The sequence below is a fragment of the Orbicella franksi genome, chromosome 8, assembly GCF_964199315.1.
Source record: "Orbicella franksi chromosome 8, jaOrbFran1.1, whole genome shotgun sequence".
NCBI lineage: Eukaryota > Metazoa > Cnidaria > Anthozoa > Scleractinia > Merulinidae > Orbicella > Orbicella franksi.
Genome location: NC_138152.1, coordinates 9,167,912 through 9,195,615, shown reverse-complemented (window position 1 = coordinate 9,195,615; position 27,704 = coordinate 9,167,912). Strand labels below are relative to the sequence as shown.

At 39.5% G+C, this 27,704-nt stretch overlaps 2 protein-coding genes across 2 annotated transcripts in view; both read right to left on the bottom strand.

Moving 5' to 3' along the window:
- Nucleotides 1-684, bottom strand: part of LOC145495891 (long-chain-fatty-acid--CoA ligase 1-like) — a 29,787-nt gene extending 29,103 nt beyond the window's left edge. Inside the window, exon 1 of the mRNA XM_081475487.1 lies at nucleotides 565-684. Within this exon, the coding sequence (XP_081331613.1) occupies nucleotides 565-586 (22 nt within the window). The 5' untranslated portion in view covers nucleotides 587-684. The remainder of the gene's footprint in view (nucleotides 1-564) is intronic.
- Nucleotides 685-1,991: 1,307 nt separating this feature from the next.
- On the bottom strand, nucleotides 1,992-26,895 carry LOC145495896 (long-chain-fatty-acid--CoA ligase 5-like). The gene is made up of 23 exons (XM_081475495.1): nucleotides 26,806-26,895; nucleotides 24,710-24,824; nucleotides 23,568-23,635; nucleotides 23,372-23,473; nucleotides 22,611-22,710; nucleotides 21,776-21,948; nucleotides 20,689-20,721; nucleotides 20,077-20,128; nucleotides 18,216-18,289; nucleotides 16,973-17,053; nucleotides 15,391-15,473; nucleotides 14,875-14,926; nucleotides 13,881-13,963; nucleotides 12,392-12,446; nucleotides 12,182-12,280; nucleotides 11,313-11,385; nucleotides 10,663-10,751; nucleotides 10,071-10,187; nucleotides 9,448-9,501; nucleotides 8,869-8,958; nucleotides 7,988-8,089; nucleotides 6,761-6,832; nucleotides 1,992-5,604 (listed from the first exon to the last, which is right to left on the bottom strand). The coding sequence occupies exons 1-23, from the start codon at nucleotides 26,842-26,844 to the stop codon at nucleotides 5,416-5,418; spliced, it is 1,995 nt and encodes a 664-aa protein (XP_081331621.1). The 5' UTR covers nucleotides 26,845-26,895; the 3' UTR covers nucleotides 1,992-5,415.
- Between the last annotated feature and the right edge of the window lie 809 nt (nucleotides 26,896-27,704).

Below are 27,704 nucleotides of genomic sequence, written 5' to 3'. Positions count from 1 at the left end.
TGTAAAATAAATATGAACCAATTCTCAGTGTAGAACAAAAAGCAATCGTCGGAAACATGAATTTAGCAAGCAATCGTGACTACAATCATGGTGCTATGATGAGAATTTATATGGGTATAAAACAAGATGCTGTTCCTCCTAAATGAACATGGGGACCCCTCATTTTTATTTCAAAATTCAAGTTCCTATAATATAAACAATCAATAAGCAAAGTTTCACAAAAATCTCAGTGCAGGTTCTACTTCAATGGAATGACCTTAAAATGTAAAATTTCTCAAGAATGTAACCGATTTGAAGGAAAGACAAATTATAATGAGTTGCAATTGTTCGTGCGTAATGATTTAGCTTATCAGTGCTTCAGTTGCTGCTGATCCATGTTCTTGCATTAATTTCGAGTAATGTCTTTTTGTCAACTGAAGACCGTCTCTGAGGTTCTATTAACGTTACGTTATTAAAGTAGATTAGCGACAAGAAGCGAATTGAAAGTCAAACATTTTGTCGATGTAAACCATGTATCTTCCGATCAATATTGTTAACAATCATCAGAATTAACATATTTCCTACCTGTAGCTGAAATATCGGTCATTTTATCGACGTCTTCAACTCAGGTAATTCAACTTCAGCATAAGTAAGAAAACAGAAGGAATTGTTCAAATATCAGTGTCGAAGAAACAACAAACGAACACGTACAATAGCATAAGGACAAAGTTCACGTGGTGCTCTTCAGAGTCAATAAAAACTATTTCCCTAAAGGCTAGCCACATTGAATTTACAAATTGTTTTTGTTCAGGGAAGCATGTAACTCATTCTCAAGAGTCAAAGCTTATTTTGCAATTTGCAGTGCATGCTAATATTAAATGCTTCAGTAATTTCGAAAAAGAGTCTATAAAACATTGTGAAAATAATTCATTTGAATTCACTAGCTGTAAAATATACTCAACATTAAAACTATTCGTGAATAACAAAAGTTATTTAACGTCAATCCTTCCTGTAATACGAGGTGGATATTTAATTATTATTACTATAATTATACAGCCAAACATAAAGGCTCATCAACTGATATTTTCAGGTCCCACGGATTTACTTGAAAAAAGGCCCCCATGCACGTCGAAAATACGGTGATGTTATGCGCGAGGCTCGTATAGGGGAAATATTGGTCGAGTTCTTGAGACCGATATTCTCCAATACGGACCGAACGAGCAACAACAGCTCAATCTGAAGTAATTGTCATAATGGCTGTTTAAAATACGATTTCCAGTCCGTATTGCGCATTCTCGACAGTTTGTTTACGTTTTTTGTTTTGTTTCATGTATGACGTCACAAAAAGTGAACATTTTGCAACTACTTACACCAAGTAAATTCAAAGTTGCATGTCAACCGCCATTATGAATGCGAAGCTTTATACCTCGTTCTTTCTCATATCACTTGATGAAACATTTTTGCAGCTGTAAAAATCAATAAAGCAGTTGAAAAAATAATTTGAAAGGCTTCAAAGATAATGTATGTGGTTCGTATTCCATCGAGTGACATTTTTTGTGTTTTAAAATAAACATTAGGGTGCTGAGACTGCGCAGTAAGGACTTGGAAATCATCTTTAACACTCTGCTGATAAATGAATGCGTTTCCGCGATCATACAAAGTGTTAATTTATTTTTTATATGACCGTGAAAATGACTTAATTGTGATTGGCTGAGAGCAGAAATATTAATGTTTAATTTGTAATTTGCACTGCAGTGCAAGTTAACGCCCCTGCTTTCGTAATTTTCGTTTCGCGTCAAATCAGTTAGATTATTCTCTAAGAATTTCTGAGGGTATAGTTGATGAGGCTGAAGGCCGAATAATCTCTCAGAATAACGATTACCAATTATTTCTGTACATATTAAATTTAACTCGACAATTAAGCGAAATTGAGGGCTGAGTAAGTTGTTGCTTAGAACTTGTGGCTGTTTCACGCATGCGCTCATCAGTTCATTGAAAAATTGTGTTTTCAAGTTACAAAAAGATCAATTACCTTTATTTAACGTTGTTGGGAATTTAATTATCCAGTAAATTATCTAACCGTCCTCAAAACATCGTAGAAACGAGAAAACGTTGCCATTGTATGAATCCTAAAAATTGATTTGCTAATTATGCTGGAAAGTTTGTCCCGATACGGAGCTGGGTAAACGGACCGCTCACATAACCTTGCAGCGTCCACACTACCCGGGAGGAATTTGAAAACGCAGCTTTTTTTTCTGCGGTTAGGCGTACCGTCCACATGTACATCACCAATCCGCTCTTCAAACCGGAGGAATTTGAAAACGCCGGCCTTTCGTCTTCGTGTGGACGGGATAGATTTTGAAATCGGAGAGTTTCGAAAACGATTGCGTTACGATGATCACGTGATTTCCCTGCCCGAGGTTTCCACGAACACAAATCCAGAATGACGAAGTAGTGTGGCGTAGTGTGGACGAAAACATTTGATGCATTTTCAGAGTGAAACCTCCGTTTTCAAATTTCCCCAGCGTAGTGTGGACGGAGCCTGAAACTAGGTAGGCTATGGAAACCCCGGGGGGTACTCCCTTATATAGGCTATATAGGTATGTGCGGCCCCAAAGGGTAGGGTTTTTATGCCGTTTGGGTCATAAATAGGGTATCGATTTTAGCTGATATTGGCCACTTTGGTGATAAATAGGGTATGCATTTTGCACTCTAGCCTTGATATGGGTATGTTTTTTTATCATTATCGAAAAGAAAATCAACAAATTATGTTTACGGTAATTTAACGTTGGCCTGAACTAGGGAACTAATTATAACGCAGGGTGAAACAGGGTTTTGATTTAAGGCTCAGGTCATAAACAGGGTTTCGAATTTTTGGTCAGGTCATAAATAGGCTAGGGAATATAACAGATTTTGTTCATAAATAGGGTAAGGGTTTTGGAAAGCGGGCCGCACACCCCCCACCCAATTTTTGTGGGAATACCCCCCGGATGGAAACGCAATAAAAACCAACAGCAACACTAACAACAACAACGAAGAAATAAAAACAAGTTTCTATTGGTCTAAGCCACACACGTTATCAAGTGTGACCTGTCACACTGGTTTGGCGGCAAACCACTTGAGCACATGACCATCATTTCACCAAGTGAGTGTTAAGAACACCTTATAGATATAATGCTGCTCTTTAACTACGCAAAAAAACGACATTTTATAATGTACTGTACAAGATATGTCAGACTACCGATATGGCTCCATAAAGTTTGTTCTTACAATGAACGCCAATAAGCGCCCTGATTGCGATAAGAGTCCATTATTCTGATTAACAAGTTCGCTTTACAATACTGCCTTAAGTTCCAAAATAAGTGCTCTGGGTATCAAATTTAGTTAAATAATGAGTCCAGAATAATTATTTTTGATGGTGTACTGTTATGTTTTACCTTTTTCGCGTTCTCTGGTTCGGACTGGCTTCAGACATGTCAAGATAAATACAACATGAAACGAAATAAGAGCCACCCTCCCCCTGGGGGAGAGGGAGGGGGGGTAGAAACTCCCATAAAAAAAAGGACGAGGCTGCTTGCTGGAAATTTTGAAAAGAGCACCTACTGAGGTACCAAGATCCTGTTTTGTAGGCGTGGCTTGAAAATTTTCTCACCCCTATGGGGTACCAGTTCTAAACTAACACGTTTTTAAAACAGAATGTACACTCTTTTACCGATGAGCTGTGTTTTCCAGGTGTAAGAGACACAAAATTAAAAATCGGGTGATTGTAAAATATCTCCTGTCAAATCTTTTCTCCTCAATACCCTAAAAGGGACCGCAAAAGCTCTGGCTGTGCATCTTTTGAGTCTGAACACCCTAAGAGGTACCAAAATGGCTTTTTTAGCCACTAAAAGGCACGACAAGCACCGCCGTCATTCTTATATGGGAGTCTTCCAGGGGCCAAATCCCTAATAAACTCCTTGGCTGTCTTCAATATGCGACCGCGGAGTTGATTAAATCGAATTTTGACGGTATTTCAAACTCAACAATTTACATGCATGCATATATGACTATATTTTGTCTCGAGTTTATAGTCGGATATTGCGTATCACGTACGCCCGCTCCACTGATTTTTTGTGGCCGAAAGGTTTACAAAAGTATCTTGAATGTGTTTGTTTTGAGTGTGCATTTGCTGAGAATTATGAACAAAAATACTGAACACTTGCCACAGGTGCCAAGATTATATGACTTTGCTGTTGCGCTTGCAGACCTCAAAAAGCTTAATTGGTTTCAACAACAAAAAGGAATGAACGCCTGATCACAGCAGGCTATAGTTATTCTTAGTCTCTGAGCAAGCTCTCTATGGGGTCCTCTATGGCCTGGTTCACACTAGCAACATAACGACAACATCGCTTAAGGTGGCCGAACACAGTTTTCGTGCGCGCTATTGCCAATACGACTCAGCGCGCGCACAAGGATTGCAAAAACCATGCCGTCGATACAGTAATTATTTTACTTGCTCAATGCCCGCATTTGCTGTGCTATTTTTCTTCATAATTGAACGCAGTGTATTGATGGTTTTAGTCTTTTATTACAAAGGTATGTGAAGAATGGTAACGATGCAAAGAACCCATCAATTCTCAGCTTTTCTTTGTTACCGAAAGAACCCAGTTAAATGCAGCGCATGCGTAGTAAGTGAGAAAATTGCGATTGAATGCGAAATAGCTTTCTCGGAAATGATTTTTCGAGAACCACTCATTAGAATTTCGCGAAATTTGACACGAAAATACTTTCTGAAATAAGTGTCTGGAGTATTGAAAAAATTTGAACTTTAACAAAGGAAATTCTAGATATTCAACAAGGAATAATTAAAGATCTCTCTGTTCAATTGTTATCAAAATAGTGTTAACTTGTGATCATCGTTACAAGCTTGTTGCATGCAAACTATAAAGAAAGTCTAATGACTAGATTTTCTGCAAATTAACAAAATCGATTTTGAAGGCCTGTTTATATTTATTTATATTTGTGCCGTCATGGCAACGGCACAAACTTCAGCTCAACCTGCCATTTTTTTTGTGACCAAAGGATAAAGGGTTTTAGAGAAAAAGGTGAATGAAACATAGGTATCAAAAACTGTGTTCAGCCACCTTAAGTCTGCAATGTCAACATCAACGCAAAGACGCAAGGAAAGGATCACGGTGTGTCGTTATGTTCATGCTGTTATGTTGCTATTATGTCATTATATCAGGATGTTCACACTGTATACATGATGCCCTTCTTAAGTCCTTATGTTGCTAGTGTGAACTGGGCTGAGGTGAAGCGATGTACAACAGTTTTCTCGCCCCAGCTACCAGCTTCAGAGATCCACAGTACTGATTAGTTTGTGAGTCGTGTTCGTTCAGTTTGATTTGGTGATTGCGTTTGCTTCCATGCATTAGAAAGATATCATTGCTTTATTCAAACCACTTGCTGTATTTCAAAACTTGTGAGACGTCTTAACTGCAGCCGTTTATCGACTTCTTCGTACAGCTCTTGGAATTTTTGCTCGAAGGCTTTGGCAACTATAGCTCGCTTGGTTTTGAAGGTTGGTGTCAGAAATCCGTTCTCAACAGAGAACAACTCCTTGTGTAAGTGTATTGCCTTTACCTGTAGGAAAAAAAACACGAGGAATCAAACATCAACAGCTTTTGCTAGACTAGAGTCACGCAAGGTACACGGTTACAAAACTTGACCAACTGGGAGTTTCGTACAGGGAAATGATTTTTCTAGAAATCATGAAATACGAATCGAGAGTTGCGAGACTCTCACGACAAAATGACTAAACTATATTCACTAGACATAGCTTCTGAGAAGTACTTAACATACTTTTATGGCCTTAATTGAGGCTTGTTTTGTTGAGAAGTTGCTAATATTTCTTGGTGAGTGTTCTGATTTGAACCGAATTGCTGGCGTGTGTAAAGTTCACGAATGGCTTTTTCTGGATCGGCTCACGACAGTCCGACGGTTGCCGGTCGTTTAGCCGCCCTAAGTCGATTAGTCCGTAGCCGATAAGACCCCAACCAGAAGTCATATTAACCGGCCCATTCAAGAAATAGACAGTGTTTTGGACCTCTGGTGAGGAGGTAAACGGTTAGGTGATTAATCGACTAACTGGGGGCTAAACTACCAGAAACCCAGTCCGACTGGCCATACGTTTTACTGCTTTTCACACGGTACACATCAGTTCGAGGCATTTTTTGCACCGACAAGCCTATAGTCCAATTTCGAGATATTAAAATTCAGCTTAAAACAATAGACCTCAGCACGAGGCTCTGGGGAAAAAAACCCCACAACCTCTGTAGTTATTCCCCAGAGCCTGAGAGTACTGAGGTTCCGATTGTTTAAGGCTGAATTTTAATATCTCGAAATTGGTCTATTGCGTCGGCAGGGCCTTATAGTGGTATGATAAATCAACCATGAGATCATGAGTTCCTGATCAACTTATTTTTCATGCGCATGCATGATATTACCGGCATATTTAACAAATATAGAAGCCTAAGCTGTGTATCACAGTGTAACACACGGCTTAAGCTTCATTTGTTTTATGATATAGAGGTGATGTGGCGAAAAACAATGAAACACGCTTTTTCTATGTTTTATACTCCGATAAAACATAGGTTTTTGATCAATCAGAGCGCGCGCAGGGTCCTATCTATATTATAAAGTTGTATAACTATGAGAAGTTGTATAACTATTACTTATTTTTACCCTCTATAAATAAAGATTGATTGATTGATTGATTGACCGACTGATAGGGACTCACTTGCTCAAATGAATTCAGCTTCCCTTCTTTGCCATTCATAGTTATGTCGTCGAGAATTGCCTTTTTTACATCCTGTAAAAACAATAATAAAGGCAACAACGTTTCATAACGGAATTTTTAAAAAAATAATTACATTACTTGTACCATTCCACATATCTTGATGGCGGGAGAAAAATCACATCAGTTTTTTTTCTTTTGAACATTTATTAAACAGTTAGATTATGAGCTCGAGTTAACAAATTGACGTCAGTGTTTCATGTTGTTATTGATCATGAATTTCGTCATTACATTGTCAAAGTAGCTGTGGATCCACGAGGCGATAGTCGAGTGGATTTGACCATGTTATGACGAAATTCATTGTCAATAACAGATCAGACGCATTAAAAACTGACATCAATTTGTTTTTTACGGCAAAAAATTGCCCAATTGTCCGCTCTCGCTAGTTGACGCATCGCAATAATTATGAACTCATGTGTCTGCCCGCTTATTGACAATGAAAATTAGCCAATGAGTGCGCGAGAATTTCCGCGCCCATCGTAAAAATTTCTATCGCGCTCAAAAACTTCGAACTGAAACAAAAAGAAGCGGCCCCTAGCCCACGCTGCTACGCTAACCTCTATCAACAACAGAATAGATAGTGAGCAGCATAGCCAATCAGAGAACGGCATTCGTGATAGAACACTAGTAGATTTATACTTAAACGTCTTATTATAATTAAAATTTTAAAAAAGGAGTTTAAAACAGATCTAAAAAACGTTAAAACTGAATTCTCTTCAGTTTTAACGCTTTTTAGATCTATTTTAAACTCCTTTTTTAAAATTTAATCATGAACACAGATCGCTCCAACAGTTGTATTAGTATAAATGTACTAGCGTTCTATCACGATTGCTGTTTTCTGATTGGCTACGCTACTCACTATCTATTCTGTGTAGCCTGGCAGTGTGCGGCTTTTAACAAAATGGAGGCCGCTTCTTTTTCGAAGTGTAGCCAAGTGTCTGTTTCCCAACATTAAGTTTTGAACGATTTGTAGATTTATGCTAAAGCAATTTGATTATTCGCCCTCGATTTTTAATGCGTGATAGTTGACTCGGGTCGCTCCGTCGTCGTCAACTTTCAAGCGATAGAAACATCGGACTCATCAACTTTTACAGAGTGAAGACATAGTGAGTTCGTAAGGTGAGGATGTTAGACGATGTAAGACTTTTTTAATGTAGCAATGATTCCTACTTCATTATCGCACAGCTCCCCAAAGTCTCCAGGAATCTTCTTCGATTTCGCCCAGGGCTCTAAAACCTCTTGGTCAGGAATGACAATTGCTACAACGTAGGACTGGGTGAAGAGGAATATAAAACAAGTGTAAAGTATGGTAAAAAAACAAGGAAATAAAAGGGACACTAAAGTCCATCTTGGTCGAAGCATCTGATACCTGAAATAAACACTATATAATAACCAAGATATGTCAGAATAACTCTTCTGAACATGAATAACATGCAGTCATGTGACGGTTACGATTATACAAGGGATTGACAAGTGTTACTTGGATCAGGTGTTTTTCACTGTCCCTAGTATCTGGGTTGGCTTTACAGCAGCCCGTGATAAAATTTCATTCTAAAAGCGTTAAGTCTACAGAGCAAAACGTATAGTCTACAGGCTCTATCAGTTATTTGAACTGGATTTCAAATATAAATGAAAAGACATTCTGTGTATCCAGTGGAGCTCGACAGGGAGGGATGAACGTTTTAAGCCGTATACGCAGGCCACAAGGAACGGGTAGTTAGAGATATATGGGTTATTGACCAAGTGTGAGGTCAAGATGGCTGGATATTGGCCAAGTTCTTTTTTGCGTGTTTATAGACCGAGACGGAGTCGAAGTCCATAAACTCCCAAAAAGAACGAGACCAATATCCAGCCATCTTGACCGAACAAGCTTGGTCAATAAAGGATTTATTATATGGCTTCCGGGAAAATTTTTCTTGCGGGACACGGCGGGTAGTCCCAAGCGGGCAAGATAGCTCCATCTTGCCCGCTCGGGTAGCCAATAACAGCGCAGGATTTGATTCATCTTGCCCGCTCACGGAGCTGGCCATATAATAAGTAGATTTACTCACCCTTAAGCTATCTCCATGTACAAACGTCTGAGCTACGAACGGACTTCGAACGTAGACATTCTCGATCTTTTCTGGCGCCACATATTCTCCCTGAGGACAATTTAACACCCTTGAAGTTAAGTTGAAGTAAAGCCTACATAACACCCTGTAAAGGACTAGGATTATATTACTACACCTCCCCGGATGGGATGCTATCGCACTCATTTGTCACCCCATATATAGAGTGACACACTGCGACAGTCACATGAACACACAAAAAAAGTACTGAGAACCTGCTGCCCACCGATTGGGCAGAATAACACCAAGGAGTCTTTCTGCCCAATCAGAAGTCAGTGTTCATACAGCTGGTTAAGTTGAAACTGGCGCAGTGAGACTCTTCTCCGGGGTCTCTTCGATTTTTCTACAACTTTTCTTTACCTAGTTTTCCCGCCGTTTGTACTTTCTATTCCCCCACTAACTGTCCCTGGGTCTTCGAGGATGGAGACAACCCAGGCCACCGCTTTTAAATTAGAAAAAGAAGCGACAGGGAAGGTGAAAAATTTCCAAACAGGAAAATTAGAGAAAAATAATAGTAATCACCTGAGCAAGTTTAAAGATATGCTTGACTCGATCGACGATCTTCAAAGTGCCATTCTGGAATAAGACAAAAAATATATTTCATAGCTCACTAAATCTGCACATATTTTTTGTGTAAAAGTTTTATTGTAACTAACGTGACAGCTTGCGTGACATTAATCCTGAGGCGATTCACATCCATTGGCTAAAAAAACTATAGATGATTGGAAGGTCTTAGAAAAGAGACGAGGTGCAAAAGAGTTGTACAATGTTTAGTTTGACTCCACTTAAGACATAAAATAACAGAACACACAATTTTGCCTTCCCCAAATTCGCAATTAGCCAATCAGAAGCCATGTCCACTGTCCTGACATCCTGCGATATCAAGTCACTGGCTACGACATCATGGTCACTTGGCCGAATTTGGGTACGGTTCGTTTGGTATCGCCACGGTTAGGCTTGTGCAAGTTTGAGAGATTTTTCAAATATCACTGTAGTGCAAATCATAAATTGGACTCGCATTCATACGATTACCTATTCTTATATCCCTTCCGTAGCTTGTTAAAAAGATACCGAAGTCTTAGTGCAAAAATAAAGGGGGCTGGAGGGAGGGGGGGGGGGGGGGCAGACGTCAAACGTAAATTTACCGGTAGCCATTCTCCTATATCTCCCGTATGAAGCCAGCCATCCTTGTCAATAGTCTCAGCGGTCTTCTCAGGAGCCTTCAAATACCCTATGAAGACGTTTGGCCCCTTTAAACACACCTAAGAGAAATTGAGATACAAAAGTGAATACCATAAAATTTTAGAAGTATTTACCTTTGATGCGCTAACACTTAGGTTATTTAGCAGACTTTTAGAGGTCATTTTGCTATATTTAGAGGGTCGCAACTTATTGGTGTTGCTTCTTTCGGATAGCTACAACAGTTGGGCCCCGCTAATACAAACTCGGTTATTTAGAGTTCCACGTTATGTCAAACTCAAAACTATTTCCCTTGGATTTGCCTCTTAGTAATTTACTATTTCGGCTATTTCGAATTCCCGCTATTTCGAACCATATATTTCTCGTTTCCTCTGAGAGTTCGAAATAGCGGGGTTTTGAGCTGTATTTGAACCATACATATGTAATAATTACTATATGCAGTATAGACAATCCAAAAACGTGGCCAATTTATTACTGGTACACTACATCAGGACGGAGCCCCTCAATTCAATTATCCCCGTTAAAGACCATACTTACTTCCCCTTTTCCATCTTTTGAGTAACATTCCTTTTCTGGGATATCGACTAACTTAACCAGATTACAGGGAAGCGGTGCACCAACATGACCTGTAAATACAAAGCTCTTGTTAATGTTGTTTGGTCTGTGGCGATGAAACTTAAAGTAAGTAGAAAGCAGCAAGCAAATCTTAAGTATACGCAATTTATAAAATTCAATTAAAATTGAAAGGACTCGGCAGTTTAAAAACAATTTTCCTAAACAAAACAAATTGAACAGTACAATGGTGCAATAAGCACCAAAGAAAACTAATATAGGCGAAAAACAAGAACCACAGAAAAGAACCCTCCCAAGAAACTAATGAGAGATGTCGTGGCGGCAAAAATAACGAGACAAGAAAGAGATTGTATAGCGGATAAAAGGGTAAAATACTTCCAGTTCTTTGGAAGTCGTATTGCGTTTCGTTTTAGCCTCAATTTTGTTTGGATGTTTGAAATAGAGAAGAAATCCTTCCATTTTGTGTCTTTTGAGTCAAATGAAGCAAAAATAAATTTGCAAAAGATGTTAAATATACGAATTTGACCTCCGCCCTGAAGAGGTTGCACTGTATTGTAAGATTCTCAGGAAACATGTTATCGGTTGAAGCCTGAAATGGTTAATAGGCGTGTCACCTGTAGACGTATCTGTCAGCCAAGTTATAGTTGCTCCTGCAGCATTCTCAGTTTGTCCGTAACCCTCTACAACCTGTAAAACAAAGAGAACTTCTTGATTTCAGCTGAACTCTCCAAACTGAGATTCTGTTCTTCCTGATTTTTAAAAACTCCATATGCAACTTGCAAAAAGTCAAAACAAAATGATGTATTTTATAGTGGAAACTGACAATGACTTTATCAAGAGATGCCAAAATGATAAACTGTAGTGACGTCGCACATTATTTATTACATGGTAGTTAGAGCTTGTTTATAAATAACGCGCACTGTGATTGGATAATAATCGCGCGCTCGAATACTCGACTGAACCTACGAAAACAAGGGACTGCTCGTAGTTTAAATCCCCAGCCAAACGATCGCAACATTTCAACGCAACATATCGCAACACTGTTGGGCGCAACATGTTGCGCGCGTTCGGCCACCCTGTTGCGATGTGTTGCGACGTGTTGCGACATGTTGGGTGTTGTTGGCTCAAATTTGAAAATGGTCAAATTTTTCATGCAACATTTGTGAATGTTGCATGATGTTGTAGTCATTTGGCCAAGGTCGTGCAACAATGTTGCACCCTGACATGCGCAGTAGTTCGATTCTCAATACCCAACATGTCGCAACATGTCGTAATAGGTTGGCCAAACGCGCACAACATGCTGCGCCTAACAATGTTGCGATATGTTGTACTGAAATATTGCGATCGTTTGGCCGGAGCTTGTAAATGCCGGACCAACAATGTTGCGATATGTTGTGTTGATATGTTGCGATCGTTTGGCTGGGGCTTAAAGTCCGGTTAGTTGCTATATCAAAATTACGATGACTTCTACAAGCGTACTTACATAACAAGAGCCCAACACACATCGCAAAAAGGTCATCACTTTACTTGAGATTGGAGCGGCACCAGTAGTGATAAGCCGAACGTTCCCGCCAAGTACCATCTGTAAAATATTGACAGTTAGGAATTTATTAGTTCAAACCACAACTGAACAACAACCAAACAACAATCGCAGCGACAACAACTACAACAACAAAAACTGTTGCCAACAGACCTTAATTTTCTTGAACACAGTGCGATCCCAAATAGTGTCTCCTTTGATAATTCCGCTGAAAACGTAAGTGAAATGATACGACGTGTCAAACCTACTGTAAAATGCAACATTTCCTTAGACTTGTAAAACCGGTGGCCTGACAAAGGAACTAGGAACTGTTCTTCCAACGAAATTCAGCTGCTGTGTTGAGCTTAGCTTGGCGGCTATTTTAGAAATTTGTTTTCGTCTGCACCTGTTAGAATTGTTGTTCATGTTTCTTTCACAAGATGCAAAATATAATTCCAGTCCTTTATATGTTTTTGCTGATTATTTCTTCTACAAGCTTAGCAGAAACACAAATAATGACCAATAAACGAACACAATGGGTATGAAATCATATACTATGGCGCAATTCTTATCTGAGTGTCGTAAAACTCAGCCCAGAGCAACTGGCCACTTTCGATATATTAAAATCCAGCTTGATAGTGAGGCCTAGAGGACACAAACAAAAGAAACGAATAAACCTGGTCATTCAATTTCCTTCGTTTGTGTCCCCTAAGCCTCACTGCCAAGCTGAGTTTCAATACATCGAAAATGGTCTATTGGTTAGTCTTGGTTTTACTCTTGATGGGATGAAAAGGGTAGCGCGACTATTTTAAGCCAATCGTGAGGCGATGCAAAACCAATAGTTACCTTGTGCCTCGGGGTCAAAACGAGTCTTCGCGCGAAACCATTCATATGAAAATGTGTTCCGCCTGCAGCGTCATTTTCCTATGAAAGGTTTTGCACCAAGACTCGTTTTGAAACAGAGGCGCAAGGTAAATCGGAAACGGCCATTACTTCTCGACACTCAAATGAAAACCGCTCTAGGATCAATAATAATAATAATAATAATAATGATAATAATAATAATGATAATAATACATTACAGTCAAAACTCGATTATCCGTACTTCGATTATCCGGACTTTTTCTCTAGTCCCAATTTTGTCATGGATATTTATTAGTCATGATAAAAACCCGTAGCAATATTCTCTTTAAAACTATAGCATTGAAACGATGCAGTCAAAAGCGAGTTTGTTTTGCATCTTAAAGAGCAAAAGCAGCGCTCGCACGCGTCGTTACTAATGAAGAACACTCGAATGAGTTCTGATTGGCTCAGAGTTGAGTGGTTCAAAATTTACAGTAGACCATATTGTTTTCCAAGCGATTTAAAAAAGTGTTGTTTCACGATTAAATGTTGCTTTATTTAAACAGTTTTGTTCTTCATCAATATTCATTGATATATTAGTCCCAACGAGTCCGGATGATCGAGGTTAGACTGTACAATATATTTATATAGCGCAAATTCCATAAAGTAATGTTCAAATGCCCTTCACAATATAAAGTAAGTAAAAATGGTAAAAATTACACTAATGAGGTAAATTCACACAGTAAAAATAGAAAATAGGAAACAATAAATAATTAAAATACTAGACCAAAATAGTAAACAAGCAGTCGTTGACACCAACCTCTTAAGATCTGCTTCTTTGGAGGATAATGCTCTACGAAATATCCAGCTCTTAATTTTACTCTGAGAGACTTGAGCCATGACCTGGAATTAAGTGAAAGTTACGGAAAAGCTGAATTATTTCTGTTAACAATAAATGGAGTGATTCAAGTGTATGAGCAGCCTTTTTCATAAGATTATTGGCCTTGAAAACTTCAACCAGTACTCAGCGAGCAATATTGTCTCTTCTGTCTGCATTCTGTGTGAGATTCTAAACGAAAAATTCCATATTGAAGACACATCTCTATAGAATGTATTGGACCAATCATAGTTAATAAAGGGGACTGGTTATGAAACTCGGCAAACATCAAAGGAGCAAACCAAGACAACAAGATTTATGTTGGAAGGCCCACGATCGTGCATAATCTTTTGTTTTGTGCTCATACATTGTGCATGAATTACGTTACCAAAACGTTTCTATTGGTTAGTTCCTTGGTCAGAGTAAACAACTATTGTGTTTCGTGCATGATCAAGGCCAAGAAAGAGATCAAAAACATACAACAAAAAATTTGTCGGGTTTCATAACCATTCCCCTCTATTAACTATGGACCAACCAATCCAGCTCTTTACTTTTATAGTTATAAATTGCTCTAGTCTAACTATTGAGCTCTCTAATAAGCGATGAGGATTTCAATCTGCTATTTGGTTCTTTAGAGATTACATATATTTATAAACAAATTATTCTGGCATTTTGATTGGTTCTCACGTATGACCAATTGGACAACAGACGCATAGTTCACGCCGGTTTCTTTCTTTCTTTTTTTTTTTTTTGTATCATATAAGAAACAGATAGATTCCATAAATCCGGCGCCCTAACCACTAGGCCACGCGACCTCCAACGGAGTCCTAGTGGCTGCCATCTTGGATTTCAGTGCAGAGACAGGAGGTTGTGTCTTACGTCAGTTGGGCCGACGGGACATGTCAGGGCTGTTCTATTTCTAGTATCAATTGCTTACCTTGTCGTACACTCTGGTAAGTAGTCGAGGAACTGACGGGAAAATTGTTGGTCTGAGAAAAATAGTGAGATTACTCAGATCATATGTCATCACGTCACATTACTGACATCTCATCATATCACATTCCAACACGTCACGTCACGTCACGTTACATCACGTCACGTCACATCAAATCAGTTTATAACTACATCATAAACTGAAACATGTCATCACTTCACTTTACGTTACATTTCGTCACATCACATTACGTCACGAACATCTCATTAACATCACGTCACATAACATTGCATTGTACCTCACCACACTGCACCGCATCCCATCACATAGTATCACATCACGTCACATCACATCGCATCACATTACATCACATCACTTCACATTACATCACATCACATCACGTCACATCGAATCAGGTCACATCACACACAGCAAACCATATCACACATTATTTCATCTCAAGTACGTCACGCAAATTAATGTTGAGGAATTTCAATATTATGGAAGTAGAAAGTATACTTCAGCTCTTGAATGTCGCTCAATAGGAGTTTCACGTCACCTTGGTAGAAACCAATACGCACTCCATTAAAAAAGCACAGCGCCTGAAATTTAAAACAAAAAGAAACAAGAGGTAGCAAGCAGTCAGTGAACAATAGGGACCTTCAGCAATGACGACTGCGAAGCCGAGATCGACGCCTTGTGAAAAATGGATTTAAATTTTACCTTCGAATGTCGCAATACATCTGTTCAGTACGCCTATCGGTCTAAAAACTTTCTCAGGTTAAATATGCAACGACAGCGTTAAATTCCAAAGGAAGATATGAAAAATTAGCCAGTGCGGTTCACGTTCTTCAAAATACGTAGAACTTGGTCATTTCACGTTGTTGTTTCATAGATGAGAAATGCATCAAGACTGAAAACGCACGCGCAGAACCATTGGTCTGGTCATTAAACCTTTTGTTTGGTGACGTTCTCGTTGGCGTCGCCGTAGTGGTCTGCTTAAGCTCCATAATGATCCTGCCACGGGTATAATTTGAATCAGATTGATCAAGTGGGCTAAAGATACACACCAAAAATTAAAGGAGCAATGTCACGATTTTTAAGTCATTTTTAATTACTTTCAAATTGAATCTCAGGATGATAATTTCCTAAGGCAGAATGCCAAAGAATGACACCAAAATTGTAATAAAAGACCAAAACTAAAGAGGATGACCACGACTGAGAAAGACTTAGACAATTGGCATCCGTGTGTATCAGTTTTATTATAAACCTCACTGACCCTTACTCGGTCCGTCTTCATACCCTGTTAATAGGGCCGTTTAATAAAAGCACAACGGCAATGGGGGAACGTTGAGAACAAAGGGTTTAATGCGCAGAACAATGGCTGTGTACGTGCGTTGTAATTCCTGGTAAATTTCGTTGCCATCCTCTGCAAAACAACGATGTGAAATGACCAAATTCTGCGTTGTCTGGAGAACGGGAACCACGACGGCTAATGTTTTAAATTTCAAATTCATCGCTGTTTCCCAGATTCAGTTTCGTGATAGCTTTGAGTTGACATTGAGAAACAAACTAAGTGACGCTAGCGTATAGCAAGATTCGTAGGCAAAATATATATTCATTTTTTAATCAACCTTGTCCTCGGCTTCGCCGTCGTGTTTTCTTAAACTCCCTAATGGTGATCATAGCACGTCATTTGGCTCCATCGACTGGATTACAGAACCATGTCAAGGCAGTACTGAACCTCGAAACCCTTATCCCGTTTCAGAACTGAGCCAAATTCGATATCCCACTCCAGACCTCTAAATTTAATTAGTACACGGCTCTAATATATGACCGCAGCTCACCAGAGACGGCTTCCATCTGCATAAACATTTGAAACTAAATAAACTGCAAAAAGGGTTCCTATAAACAAATTCTCAATGCTAAGCCAGAGTGAAAAACATACCCTGTTTCAGACCAAAATGATCAAAATCTACACACTTTTTCAGACCGAAACCGCTCAAACATCACACCACTTGGGGCCATACATATCTCTATAGCACGTTTAAAGAGAGTACTCCCCCCCCCCCCCTCGGACCTATGCTACTCTCTACTATACCTGAGCTATTCTCTCATACATGTGAGCGAGCGGAAGATAAGAGATTATACAATCATTTTCATTCAGCTGAATTCCTGCTGCCTGTGATAACAATAAAACAACGACAACAACAACAATGAAACAACAACAACGACTTTTTTTATATAACCGAGAGAAAACATAAGTAAAAATACAATAATTTTGAAACTCACTAATGTGGTACTAGCCGGCCTAGAATAACCATGGGGTTAAAAGTAATTTTAGTCGAACCTCTCTACAATGCAACGGCCACCTTGGGGACATACAGCGCCCTGGGACAGAGGAAAGTGGCCGTTGAAGAGAGATGGCCGTCATAGGAAAACGGGGTTTCGGGGGGGAGGGAGTAAAATATTTTAATTCCTTTTTTTTTAGCGCTTTTTGTAGCATGTAAATCATACCTAACACAATCAAAACATATCAGTAAAACAAAAACCAAACAAAAGCAGAGATCAACGATGTGCGGCACGTAGACAAATTTTCATGACCTACAATAAAAATTGGAGTTTTGCACACACCGTTCGTCAGTTGTTGATTAAGTGACCGTTGTCGAGAGGTTATTTTAGCAGTTGGGAAGCGCTTTAGCGGCTGTTGCCGTTGTAGAGAGGTTAAACTCAGAGTAAATGTACGGACCGTCCGCCATGACAAAAAAACGTGGCCGTTTTAGAGAAGTGGTCGTTGCTAAGCGGTCGGTGGCCGTTAGTGCGGTTCCGACTACAGGCAGCTATCTACAAAATGTAGGTGATAAAGTCATGGTGTCACATGTATTCCTCTTACTAGCTATATGTCTATGACTTCTTACTAAGGACGCTGTTTCGGATACTTTAGTGGTTTTATTTTTGGTGGTGTGGATCCCTCAGTCATCTTTGTGGGTTCTAAAATTATTCTCTTTCGAAGGATCTCTACTTGCGGGAAATCGTTGCTTTCGCGACTTAGGATCTTAGTCCATGTTGCTGCAAAACCTTATTGCAACAACAATTACATCAAATAGACTGGTTTTCAATCGAGTGACGTAAAACCAAAACCGAACCATTTAGACAACTCAGCCAATCTCAAATCGTGATAAAAACCAAATTAATTGTCTGATTACTTTCGACACTCAATTGAAACTCTCTCTAAGTAGCAGGTCTAAGAAGAAATTAACAAAGAAAGAAAAACAATTTTCAGAGCAGAAAACACAGTAGAAAAGTAAATATTCTAGCAACTGTTCTAGTTCTAAAATACAAACCTCATATTGCATTTGGATAGCAGCCATCTCTGAATTCATGTTGGCGTTGGTCATCATGGCACCTTTAGGCGTTCCTTTGTGTTGAAGAGCAAAAATAAATAAAAAGACTAGCATTACCAGATATTCAAACTACATATATAGAAATCATAACAAAATATTTTAAGAGGAGGTCTCCAATCCTAGTGGTGGTTTTTAGGAGAGTTCTCTAAAAGTAAAAGTCTAAAATACGGTGTGACCAAAAAAGCTAAAAACGTAAGACTACGACTAAGTCTTAAACTAGAACTAAGATTGAAAATACTTCTAACTAAACTGTCCATCTATCTTCCTTACTCCTCCCCTCCAGGGTAAAAGCGGGGGCGTTTAGGGACTGGGAACAGGGGTCCGTTTCTCGAAAGCCCCGGAAACTTTTCGGGCCCTTAAAGCCATTTTTAGTTCTTCTGTATCTAAAAACGGAGAAGTGTATTCGCCTGAAACTTCTTGTACGAAGGGAACCTCTGTTCATATTAAGGATATGTGAATAAAACAGCTCTATAATCGTAAGGTTAGAGATTTTGCTATGGCTTTCCGGGCCCGAAAAGTTTCCAGGGCTTTCGAGAAACGGACCCCCGGATCTTTGCAATAGAAGGAGGATTTTCACAGGAGCACCCCATATTACTCCCTTAATGGTATTTCAATGACCACCTGGTGTAGATTGGGCAAGGTATATTTTTCTTTTGGTTTCTGGTGTATTCCAAGTGCTGATGGCAATATCAAATGGTTTCTTACTGTGTTTTAATCTTTCATTAGCCCTCCTGGAAATTTACAAACAGGGCTCGTAATTAGAAAATCTGTCGCAGTTTCAATTGAGTATTGTAAAACGACAACCAAAGCCGAGAATCACCCTAGCCAACCCAAAGGACACAGGCGATCCAGTGAACCAATCAAAACTCGAAGGGAATGCGTGTCATGAGCAGATGCGAAGCGGGGGAAAACGTGCGAGCGAGTCACAATTGGCTTTGGTTTTACTTCTGATTGTATGACAAAGGTGCGCGAGATTTTTTAAGTCAATCGCGAAGCTCTGTAATGTAAAGCCAAAGCAAGCGCGAATTTCTTTCGACACCCATCAAGTGGAATTGGCTCTAAGGAGTCAGCGACCTTGTTTTCTGTCTTCTCTGAACAAGAAATTACTCTAAAGCTCTCATGCGTTCATATTGTCCACATCATGTCGACTTCGATCTCAACCGCACGCGATGTTTTGAGCTGACGCTTACCAGCCAATCAGACTTCAGGAAAAATCGAGGCTAACAAGAGTTTGCATGAGTTGTAACGTAATATCATATTCTAGTTTATGTCCCATGCTATCGTGTAACCGCGCTAACTCTCGGAATTTGTCAGGTGTAAATTAGCTTTCATAAAACATGAAATATTTTCGCTCGCGCGTAGCACGTGCACGTACGATTGGTCCAAACGCATCACGTGACTGAATATTCCCCCGCTATTAAAACCGGGAAATATCCGAGTGATACTCCCTAATTTTGAAAACTTCGCCTGTTGCGAAAAATGGTTGATACTGTTCGCTTCTCGGAAGAGATAACGTCCGCGGACAAATATCCGAGCATGTTCCCACACCAAATGAAGGCTATTGTTTATGTAACTACTGCGTTTTGTGGCGTGGATGAGTAGGGATACAACTGCGTTCTATAAAGCCAGTTTAAGAGCAAGGTAGGCGCAGACAAAGAGAAAAATAGTTAAAAGGCATGCATCAACTCAACCGCTAAAGATCAGAAAAGCTATTTCAAATACTGCGCGGAAGATTTTTACTTCATCAAGGAGGCAGACTAAAGTTAGAGTAAACCAAGCAGGGATTGCGAGTTCTAAATACCCGTTGTTCCACTTGTGTAGCAAATAGTCATGATGTCTTCTGGTTTTCCAGGCTGTAAATCATGCAAAATATATATTATTTTCATTTATCGTGTAAAAGAAACTTCAGTCATAACATGAAATTAACAGTCACATGCATTCATGCAGAAGTATTAGCATTTAAATACAGACATTTTATCATTTAAATAAAGATTTGATTTTAAAAGCCGGATTATGATATTAAATGGAAGAAAAGAGTGCGAAAAGAGTACAATCATGTGTAAAACTTTCAAACCAAACACCTATTTTTCGCTTTCAATGTATCTTTTACTGAGGCTGCTCTCGAAGAAATAATAATTAAAAACGCTCTGATTTCCGTTTTTAGGCTCGATTTCCCCCGATCTCTCGATTCCTGTCTACAAGCGCAGGCTTCTTTACTGAACAGCGGCTGATAATCGAGCTATTGTTTAAGGGTCAAATAAAGCTCGAGCCATGCCAGATTGGTCTCCTTTCAGGAGTTTGATTCAAATTTTCCGACGAGTTTCTCCGACCTTTTCATATAGGAGTTCCACCCCAGGGAACAAACCCCACAACTAACGGCGAAATTAACGTAAGCATTTTTTTTAATACTCACCGTTTTCTGATGAGGACTATTACCGCCCATTTGCTGAAAGGAAACATGCATTTATTAAACAGTTTGTTAGAAAGCCGTTAACTAAAATAACAAAATCTCGACCAATCAGGCAGCGTGCAGGTTTTTCGCAGTCATTGTCCAATCACAGATGATGTGGTTCGCCAGTGCTTATTAACGGCGGGCAGGTTTGATGCCATCAGCTAGTAGACTTAATACAATCATTAAAAGTAAATCATTTCTTAAATTAATTAAAGGAGCTCTGTCACAGTATTTTGGCCATGCACAAAATTACCTTTACTGAAGGAAACCTAAAAATAGTACTTTACTATGATGAAAAAAAAAAAAAAACCACCAAAGATGTAATAATAAACCATAGATGTAATAATAAACCAGAAGAATAACATGGACAACAAACCACGAACTTTAAAAATTTAGGCTAAATCCTTCAAGATGGGCAAATTGTGACATAGCACCAGAAAAATAGTGATATAAAATAGTTAAAGATAAAAAAACATACGGCGTGGAGGGTGACTGGGAACCCGACTGGAGTAAAGGACAAAATCAATGCTGATCATAATGTGTCCACACTAAGTCGGACAAATTTTAAAACGCAGCTTAATTTCTACGGTTAGGCCTACCGTCCACACTAATCCGTCACGAAAACAGAGCTTTTCGGAAACGCTCTTCAAACCGGAGGAATTCGAAAAAGCCGGCTTTTCGTTTTCGCGCGGAAAATATTTTGAAAACGAAGCTTTTCGAAAACGATGACGTCATGATAGTCGTATGATTTCCCCGACCGAGTTTTCCTCAAACACAAATCCAAAATGACCGGTGATTGTTGCGTTTTTATATTCTTCCGGTGTAGTGTGGACGGAAAACTTTTGATGCGTTTTTCAAATTCCTCCGGCGTAGTGTGGACGGAAAACTTTTGATGCTTTCTCAGGGTGAAACCTCCGTTTTCAAACCCCTCCGGCGTAGTGAGCACGGAAAACATTTGACGCGTTTTGAGAGTGAAATCTCTGTTTTCAAATTCCTCTGGCGTGGTGTGGGCAGGCCCTTGGTAATCAATGACCCGTCAATGGCTCACCTCCACTTCCAGGATGTTCAGAATTGTAATCCCAAGTGAATCAGCTTCTTTCTTTTCTTCCTCCGTCACAGGTCCATCCATCTTGACGATTCTTTTTAACTTCTCACATTGCTTGGCATTGTCGAATAGAAATCGGAGCTTGCTGCCATTACATATGATTGTCTCAATGTCGGCTACAAATATAAGAATCAACCTCAAAATGAGATGAAATTATCTTTGATCCAATTTTCTCGGCTTAAATAAAAGTTCTTAGGCTAAAAATCACTCTGCACTGAAAGGTTTTGACTTTTTTAAAACTTGTTGCTTTGCTTTGTGAACTATGTACAGTCAACTCTCGTTATACCACACATTCTAGGGACCGTCCTTTAGTGTCCGTAATGGAGAGAGTCGGCCAAAGTGGGGTCGGTCTAATTAATGAAAATGATCCAATTTCTGGTTGTTAAGTGTCACAAATAACGTATACTATTATACTCTTATGAGATTCCCAGTTCCTTTTAATTCTTAGTACACGTCTACTTTGACACATAATCATCTAATACAGGCCCAAATAATGCACGAATTAGTAAACATTCCAAGACACAAGAATAATTGGGCCATTCAGTACGTCCAAGTTGTCTTTCGTAACGAGAGAAGAACAATAAAAATAATTCTTTGAGACCACATGAGTGTCGGCTATTCCGTAATAGCTGGCGTCCATAATAGCGGGAGTTGTTTCCATACATTTTTCGGTAGTTTTGGCCGGGGCTTAGCTCTTACCCGTAATAGTAAGGTGTCCGTAAGGCGAGACTGGTAACCCGAACCCAGCACTAGCGCACTGTTTCTTCACGAATCTTACCATGGTTTATAATATAAATACATCCTTCGGCTCCGTGTGTGTCGTAAATTGGCACAGAAATCATGGAATGCATCTGACAGGCGAGGTCAGCTAGATCCCACTGAAAATAAGAACAAATGTAAAGTCTCCTAGTGTTGTGTTATTTGAAGAATAAATTGAAGACGAGTAGGAAATAAGAGGGAATACAGGAAATGGGTAACCCCGGGGTCATATAACGTGGGGGAGGCCCGGGTGACGCCCGGGTGACATGGTCTTGCAAAACAGATTTAAAATCACTATCCCGGTCTCACAAGGACGAGACAACTCATGCAAAAACGCATTACCTCTCGGGCCAGTGCGTCAGTATGAGATGCTAGTCCCGCCCGGGGGCGGGGGGTGGGGGGCAATCCCATATAAAAAGGACAGGGGTGCTTGTAGTACATCTTAGGGGTTTCAATAGCGGTTTTGGTACCTCCCAGGGTGTTAAGAGGGGCTTTTGCGGTACCTTGTAGGGTATTGAGCAGAAAAAACATGAGATAATGTGTTGTTTTAGAATTGGTACTTCTTAGGGGTGAAAATAAATTCAAAACAGCCCACAAAACAGGATCTGGGTATCTCTTAGGGGTTCTTTTCAAATTTATGACGAACACCCCTCTCCTTTTTATATGGAACTCCCCCCGGATTGCTAGTCCACTGTAAGCTAGGTAACTTAGGTTAGTCTCCAGCATATCAGTTTTCCCTAACGGGTTGTCAGTTCGGAGTTTTTTTTTAATTCTTCTTACCTCGACACAGTTGGGTCCGTAGATTCCAATGAACGTATTTTGAGAAGGTTGACAACCAAGGTGCACTAAGCCCGAACCAAGATTAGTGGAGCGCTCGTTTACCTACAACAAATAAACAAGTGAGAGAGTATTCTAGAAAGTGAATACCTTCGTTTTATTGGACAAGCTAAAGCTGAAGTTGTCATACAAATGTTACCTCTCCATATGTGATCCATTGATATTTGTTGTCAGGGCCCCCTCGTGTCCCCAAACACGGTCGATCTCCTATCAAGGACAAATATGTATCCTCTGTCAGTTTTTTCGCTTCAAATTACGTTGTTACCAAGTTTGGGGGAACTCGAAAATGCTGTGGGAACACTCGCCTGTTGGTTCCTGTTCCCTCAGCATTTATCGTTCTCCCAAACTTCCACTCGTGTTTCTATTTAACAATTAGACCGGTAGCCCTTGCGGGCTACGGGTCAATAGCCCATGAGGCGAAACCGAATGGGCTATAGACCCGTGGCCCTCGAGGGCGAAGGGTCTAATTGTTTTAGTATCAAGCGAAGCTTCGGGGACAAATATGCCAGTTTTAACAACATCAAATTTCCAAGAGGCAACTATCAGACCGATAGTTCCGAGACGTTAACACTCTGTTGTCTTTATTGTTTACCACTAAATTTTCTTCCGCGCGCCAGTTCAAAAATCATCTCGAATTATTTTCAACTTTTTAAATGAAAGCCGTAAAAGCCAAATGTAAAATTTGAAAAAGGAAACAACAAAAACACTCTTAATACAAATTCGGTTGTTTATTTTCTATAAGCCCGCTTGTTTACAGAAATATTTTCACGGACGAGTACTATCCATCCGGGTATTTTCCTCGGACGGGCACTATGGGCTGATAGATTCTCTCCGCGGATGAACACTATCGCGTCACGTAATCAGTTTAAACCAATAAGAATCGGAGAAAATTTAGTGGTGAACTATAACGCGTGATACTTGACGAGAGTGCACCTAACACGCATAGAAATCGAGAGCGAATAATCTAATTGTTTTAGTATAAATCTAATAAGTCGTTCAAAACTTTATCTAAATCCTCTTGACAGATACTTTGAAAACGCAAAATAAGCGGCCGCCGTCAACAAGCGCACTCCGCTAGGCTACTCCCTATTTACAACAGGATAGATGGTGAGTAGCGTAGCCAATCAGCGAACGGCATTCGTGATAGAACGCTGTAGATATATACCAACTCTCGATAAAAACACGGAACATGTTTACCATTCTACTACATGTTTTCAATTTCTTAAATTTCTTAACGTGAACAAAAATGGAACGACATAGGAGGCAAATTAAAGTTCCCACCTAAGCTTTTCGCAGTCCGAAGGAAACCTTCATAAGGAGTTCGGACGTCATCGATAATGCCGGTCACCAGCTCTTTTGACAAAACACTTCGTCGGGCTCCATCGTCAGCACCTCCCTAGAAATGAATCATAAACAAGAACAACAACAACTAGCTTTATTTGCATCACCATAAAAACCTACAGTGTTGCAATAAAAAACCAGTAATGATTATCGTGAACATATAGCAAGATCATGGTATAGCAATCAAGTTACATCGGTTTGACTTGAACATAGTTAATAGAAGGGGATGGTAATGGAAACCGGCAAACATCAAAGGAGCAAACAAAGATAGCAAGGTTTATGTTGGTGATGCAACAGCTCTCGTGAGGTCTCAAATGAATGTCTTGCTACCCTTTGAGAGAACAATAGAACAAACAACAGAAACAATGCCCCTAGCCCTAAAACAATAACAGATGCTAACAATGAAGAGAATTACAAGCTTATGAGAGCTGCTACACTTCGGTTTATGTTGGAAGGTCCACGACCGTGCACAACCTTTTGTTTTGCACTCATACACCTTCGCATGAGTTACGCAACCAAAACGTTTCTATTGGTTAGTTCCTCAGTCAGTAGTAAAAAACTATTGTGTTTTGTGCACACATCAAAGAACTTTGTCTAGTTTCGTAACCATTCCCCTCTATTAACTATGATCTTAAAGAAGAATTTTGCGTACTGTCAAAGCAAGATGAAGTGTGAATTTTGGTGATTAGTATCCTAAGTCATGAACCTAGGTCAGTGACGCTTCCCCACGTAGAAAGGGAGCTCCAGCAGAGAGGTTTGTTAGTGGGATTATCTCTACTCTGCCCCCGATTTCTGCACTTTCAGATATGTTTCAAATGTTACATGAAATAACTGGTTACAAAACGTTTTAAACAAAGGCAAGCTAGAACCCCTCGCCGTTACGAATAACTGGGGAAAGAGGAATTTAGAAGGAAAAAGGCAAAGATTGAGCGGAGAGAGAGCGTTACAAAAATTAATTGTAAGCGACTTAAACTGAAAACTTACTTTGCTAATGCTTGAAAGCCATTCATTTTTTAAAAGAAAATCTTTAGTTTTTTCTTTTTTTAAAAAATCAAAATTGCGCGTGCTCATTACAGTTATGAAAATAATTCTTATGATAATGAAATAAGAAAAATCTTAATTGCGTTTTCATAACACCAACCACAAGTTCAGATTTCATAGCGTTTACAATAACAGTATTAAAAGATAAACGAATCCAAATGAATAACATTTTAAAAGTTTACTTGGCTTATGCAGAAAAGGTAAGTTAAAATGGGTTTTATACCCTTGCAGCAATTCCGCCTTAAGCCGAACTATGATAACATCATTTCAAAATCAGTGGGAGCTTTGTCGGAGTAAACAAAACAACTTGTAAGACTACAAGAAGTTCTGCAAAACGACAGGATCGCTCAAACACCTTAGAGAAATACCGACCTATCCAAAAGGTTCTGTTTTTCTTAGTCCGTATCAAACTTTTCAAACTTATTGCAAGTCAAAGACGTGTTATTTGTCCAAAATATTTAGCTCTTAATTAACACAAACCACAAGCATTCATGACGTTTCTTTAACATAACATTATTGGAGTATTTGGCGTGTTTCTGATGAGAGAAGTTTGCCTGCTGCGTTTTTTAAACAATTTGTTTGCAACAATTTCGATCTAAACTGAATTTGTAACTCATAACTGAGCTACACGCCAAACTTGTATTACACGACATACAGGGCTTTAAGAAGTATAAACAGCGCCATGTTTGAGTGGCCCGGAGTGTTATGTAGAACGCTAGGTGCAAATTCGGATCATCAACGTTGCCACCTTTGCATTAGTTTGCGTTGCTCTGCAGAATGAGGCGAAGGAAATTGCAGACCTATACGTGAAATTGCTCAACAACCGCTCGCTAATCTTATGTTCAACAACTTTTGAACCACGGACTGAAACACTACAAGGCGTTCAGATATCACAATAGGAAAACTGACTTACAAATGACCAGAACTAAAGTTTGTATCATGTGGCTTAGCCTAATGACACAAACGACTGGATTTTGCACTGCTAGTAAACGTACCTCGATTTTTATCGACTGATTTTCCGTGTCGTAAGACATATCAGTTGTTCTTCACTTTACGGATAACACAAGATTATAATACAGTCTTAGCACCTGGCTTTGAAACCAAGATGTTTGTTGATTGCTCGGCGAAGCATAACAGTATATTGGCTTTATGAAACACAATGTGAAGCATTAGAACGCAAAAAATATATATATATATGCATGTAAATTCGAGTATTTCGGTTCTCCCAAGAGATTTTTTTACTGAAAATCGTTTCCTGTACAAGCAAGAAGAATAAAATAACTGACCTCTGCGACCAAAGGGTCATTTTCACAAGGAGAAACAATCGAAAAAATTACCTCTTCTTAGGCCCAGTTCATACGTCGCATTTCTGCCGTGTCGAATTCAATTCAATTAAGTGCGGCAGAAATGCGACTGTGGATTCATACGTCGCACTTGTGTCGCACTTAATTCAGAATTTATACTGTCGGGTATGTCGGTCAGCGGAAAATGTTTTAAACGTAGAGTATTCAATATGGCGGACGAAAATACTGAGCGCAGAAGGACTTTAATTTTGCTAAAAATTGTCCGCTAAAGGAACGAGAAGGAGAAGGCTGACAACGGAGCAGTATGTGTTGCAATATGTTCAGGTTGCACTGGGTCGAGAATGGCCAAGTTTCTTCTTTTTCTTTGGCGGGAACACATTTACGCATGCTCAATACATTAACATAATGTATGCATTAGATTCGACACGGCAGAAATTCGACGTCTGAATCGGTGTCGCATTTCTGTCGGATAATGCGACAAGACCAGTCGAACGTGCGGCAGAAATGCGGCAGCCGATTCAGACGTCGAATTTCTGTCGAATTTAATTCGTTGAATTGAATTCGACACGGCAGAAATGCGACGTATGAAC

Coding starts and splice junctions, on each gene's coding strand:
- LOC145495896 (XM_081475495.1), bottom strand. CDS start 26,844: ATGTCTTACGACACGGAAAATCAGTCGATAAAAATCGAG. Junction 23,636..24,709: donor TCGGACTGCGAAAAGCTTAG/GTGGGAACTTTA, acceptor TGTCCTTGATAG/GAGATCGACCGTGTTTGGGG. Junction 20,722..21,775: donor TGAACATCCTGGAAGTGGAG/GTGAGCCATTGA, acceptor GTTTCCTTTCAG/CAAATGGGCGGTAATAGTCC.